The sequence below is a fragment of the Cyprinodon tularosa genome, unplaced genomic scaffold (assembly GCF_016077235.1).
Source record: "Cyprinodon tularosa strain WSP-4 unplaced genomic scaffold, ASM1607723v1 ctg1603, whole genome shotgun sequence".
NCBI lineage: Eukaryota > Metazoa > Chordata > Actinopteri > Cyprinodontiformes > Cyprinodontidae > Cyprinodon > Cyprinodon tularosa.
The window spans coordinates 34,084-37,479 of NW_024038442.1; the positions used below are offsets into that span (position 1 = coordinate 34,084).

At 33.5% G+C, this 3,396-nt stretch overlaps 1 protein-coding gene across 1 annotated transcript; it reads left to right on the forward strand.

Annotated features, from left to right (window-relative positions):
* The first annotated feature begins 1,060 nt into the window (after positions 1 to 1,060).
* On the forward strand, positions 1,061 to 2,778 carry LOC119780474 (heavy metal-binding protein HIP-like). The gene is made up of 3 exons (XM_038280541.1): positions 1,061 to 1,483; positions 2,101 to 2,229; positions 2,395 to 2,778. Exons 1-3 carry the CDS (start codon positions 1,108 to 1,110, stop codon positions 2,673 to 2,675), a joined length of 786 nt encoding a protein of 261 aa, XP_038136469.1. The 5' UTR covers positions 1,061 to 1,107; the 3' UTR covers positions 2,676 to 2,778.
* Positions 2,779 to 3,396: the final 618 nt, after the last annotated feature.

The window sequence follows — 3,396 nt, forward strand, 5'->3', positions numbered from 1 at the left end:
GATTCCAGTATTCCTTTTTAGTATGTATTGAAATGGAATTTCAAATGGAAAAAATTATTAAAATAAAAAAAAAACATTTGCACCTTAAAGACTACTTTCCTATTTTTCTTTTAATAATTACTCATAAAAAAGACCATTCAAGCAGCACATTTTTCCTGATGTTTTTGAGAATATACTGTAGGGGTGAAAGCTGCAGCTGCTACTAGTGTGAAGTGAATGGACAGCAACAAAGCGTTAAAGCAACAATGGGGAAATGCTGTCCCCTCAATGCTAATGTAAACCCTGGTTGGATAAGGATTCAAAACTGGATATAAAGATGAAATCTGACGCACAGTTTCAGAGTTATAACTGATAAAATAATTGCTGTCTGTGGTTCTGCAGTAGGCTATGGTGTAATTGAGCAATATATGAAAAAAAAAAAAAAAAAAAAAGAACTATGAACTAGTTCGTTTTTTGGAATTGTGAACTATGAACTGAACTAGTTCATTTTAAAATGTGTGAACTGAACTTTGAACTAGTTCACGTAGAAAGAGAACTTTCCCAACACTGCCTTCCAGCATAAGCTCTAATTTATTTTCCTGTAATATCTTAATCCATTTATTTTGCAGATGACATCTTGATTTAACGAAGTTTCTATACAAAAAGCTAACAACAGAATTAAGATAGCAATTAAACATATGTTTGTAATTAAATCCTCCCAGGTACATGTAGGCAAAATGCAACTATATATGGTATCATCTCTGGGATTCTGATATGGGACAAAAAACAAAACAAGAAGAGCAAGTTAACTGGAAACTCACGTGTATAATCTGTATTGACCATAAAACATTCTTTGGAACAGTTAATCATTCTTGATTTTATTGAGCAGAAGACTTTGAACATTCAGTAAAGTCATAAGACATCTGAAAAACAAATATTCTTTTGAAAACAATAAGGAAATATTTACATGTTATCATAGTTCTTATCCTATAAGCAGATTGAAATCTTTAACTGAATCTAATGATTAACTCTACAACCTCTATATATATGGTAACATCTTCAAAGTCCTTGAACATTTTTCCTAAAGGAGGTGCATACATATCTGAAAAGCATAAACCAAGCTGAAAAATGAGGTCTGTATCTGTGCTCATTCTCATGGGTCTGGTTGTTTTGCTGTCAACCTGCCAGGCTGAAGGCGAGAACAACCAGACTGTCACTGAGCCCACAGTTGAAGAGCCAGAAAAAAATTTGACAGAGACAGAGGACAAAGAAACATTCAATCAGGAGCTTCAAGTATTAACAGCTGAGGAATCCAACACAAAAGCTGAAGAGACAGCATGTGAACCAAACATCTACACAGTGCTGAAAGAGCTTGGGGCTCTTGAAGAGAGGCAGAAAGCCACGGTGAGAGCCCTCGAGGAAACCAACAGAAAGCTGGAAGCCAGCGAGAAGAATGTTGTTACTCTTAACAACACACTAAAAGAGATGAAAACTATTTATGAAGGTAACTTATTGTATAAACATATATCACACATAATGTTTTTTGATTGGCAACAAGATTAACTCAATAGGAGATTTGTTGTTGGTATTTGGTTAAGAGAAAATTACAACAATACATCTATTTGCAAAGAATTTCAAAAAGTAGTTAGGGTTTTGGTCACATTTCTTACTGATTTTCCTTTTTTTTTTATCACTGTCATAACAGTAAAAATTCCAAACGAAAAATTTTCTTACCTTTTTTTGTGAATCAAAACATCATTGCTGATTTATTTTATTTATCTTGATCATATAGAAGACACAATAGACTTGCAAACAGAGCTTATGAGCATGATGTAAAGAATCCTGAGAGTTTCAGGGATCTACTTTGTGTTAACGGCACATTAGTTTTGAGTTTCAGCATACTCTAAGACCTGTTTTAGCTAAAGGTCAATAATATCTAATATTGAAAGTCCAATTATTTATACATAAAAAAAACATATAGATATTGGCATTAGATTGACTTTCAAATTAATAAGGATCCTTTGAGATTCCCTAGTCATCTACTGATATTGTAATCTTTAGACTAAAAATGGTTCTCTATTTTTTTTTTACTTGCAATTGTCAATTTCTTTTCAATTTCAGAACAACATCATGTGGCATTTTCTGTAGCACAGCCAGTAAACGGAACCATTGGTCCAGTGAATGTTCTTTATCCGCTGGTATACAAACGAGTACTGTCCAACATTGGAGGTCATTACAGTCCAGTGACGGGTCAGTAATTAACTTTATATTTCATGATTTGCTACTAAAATATTTTTTATTTAGTCTAAAACCAAAACTTATAACTCTTACATAGTTAAAGATCTAAAAGATAATTCCTCTTTGTATTCTACGGCTGATTTTTGTGGTCTGCTTTACTTTTTTTTACATCTGCAGGCTACTTTACAGCGCCTGTGAGAGGAATCTACTACTTTTCGTTTTCTTCATTGTGCTGGCCAGGTGATGGAACCACTGGTGGAAGTCTTTACCAAAATGATAACGCCCTTGTGTCATGGTATGGTTACAGCAAAATTTCGCCCATCACTGGTTCCAACAGCGCCGTCTTGCTGGTGGAGGCTGGAGACATGGTGAACGTCCGCCTCTGGTATTCAAGGAAAATAAGTGATAATGAATATCTTTATTCCACATTCAGCGGATTCTTAATCTCCCCACTATAGAAAATGATAAAAGAAAATTCTAAACAGAAACTGCACTTTGAATAGAAGTTCATGAATATTTTATTTTCTACAGTCACTTTAAGGCAACTACCATGTGCGAGTTATGCAGTTTTAAACACCGAGAAAACATTTTTACGGAGTAATCTTTTTTCTTAATTTCTAATGAAAATGAATACCCATCACTTATATGAAAGACCTGATCCTGAATATTGTAATAGTATCTTGTACAGCTGCTATAAATAAACTGTATATTAAAGTATTGAAAATAATAAAGCTAGTCAACCTTTCAATTGTTTTGTTGTTCACATACAATTTTTAATATTTCCCAACAAAACAAGCAGTAAGACATGACTCCCCCCAAACAAAGATTTTTATGTGTGCACTGCAGTTTGTGTGTTTTAAGATTATAGTTTGCTTAACAGCTCACATGCATATACGTTAATCTGTATGTTTGTTTTATTTATTTCCTCGAACAGTTAAGAGTTTGTAATGCATTAAAAATTGAAAAAACGAATAAATCATATTACAAAATGAAAAAAAACTTATACCAGTAATACATTTTTGTGTTTTCAATTTTACTTTAGATTATGGAAGTGTATTACATGTTTCTGCCACTCATATCCCAGTACTAAGGATGAACATGCTGAAGGAAAAACGAAAAAGGTTAGAGTCTCTCTGTGGTTACCAGAAATCAGGAGCTCTAACGGCCGGGTTTGATGTG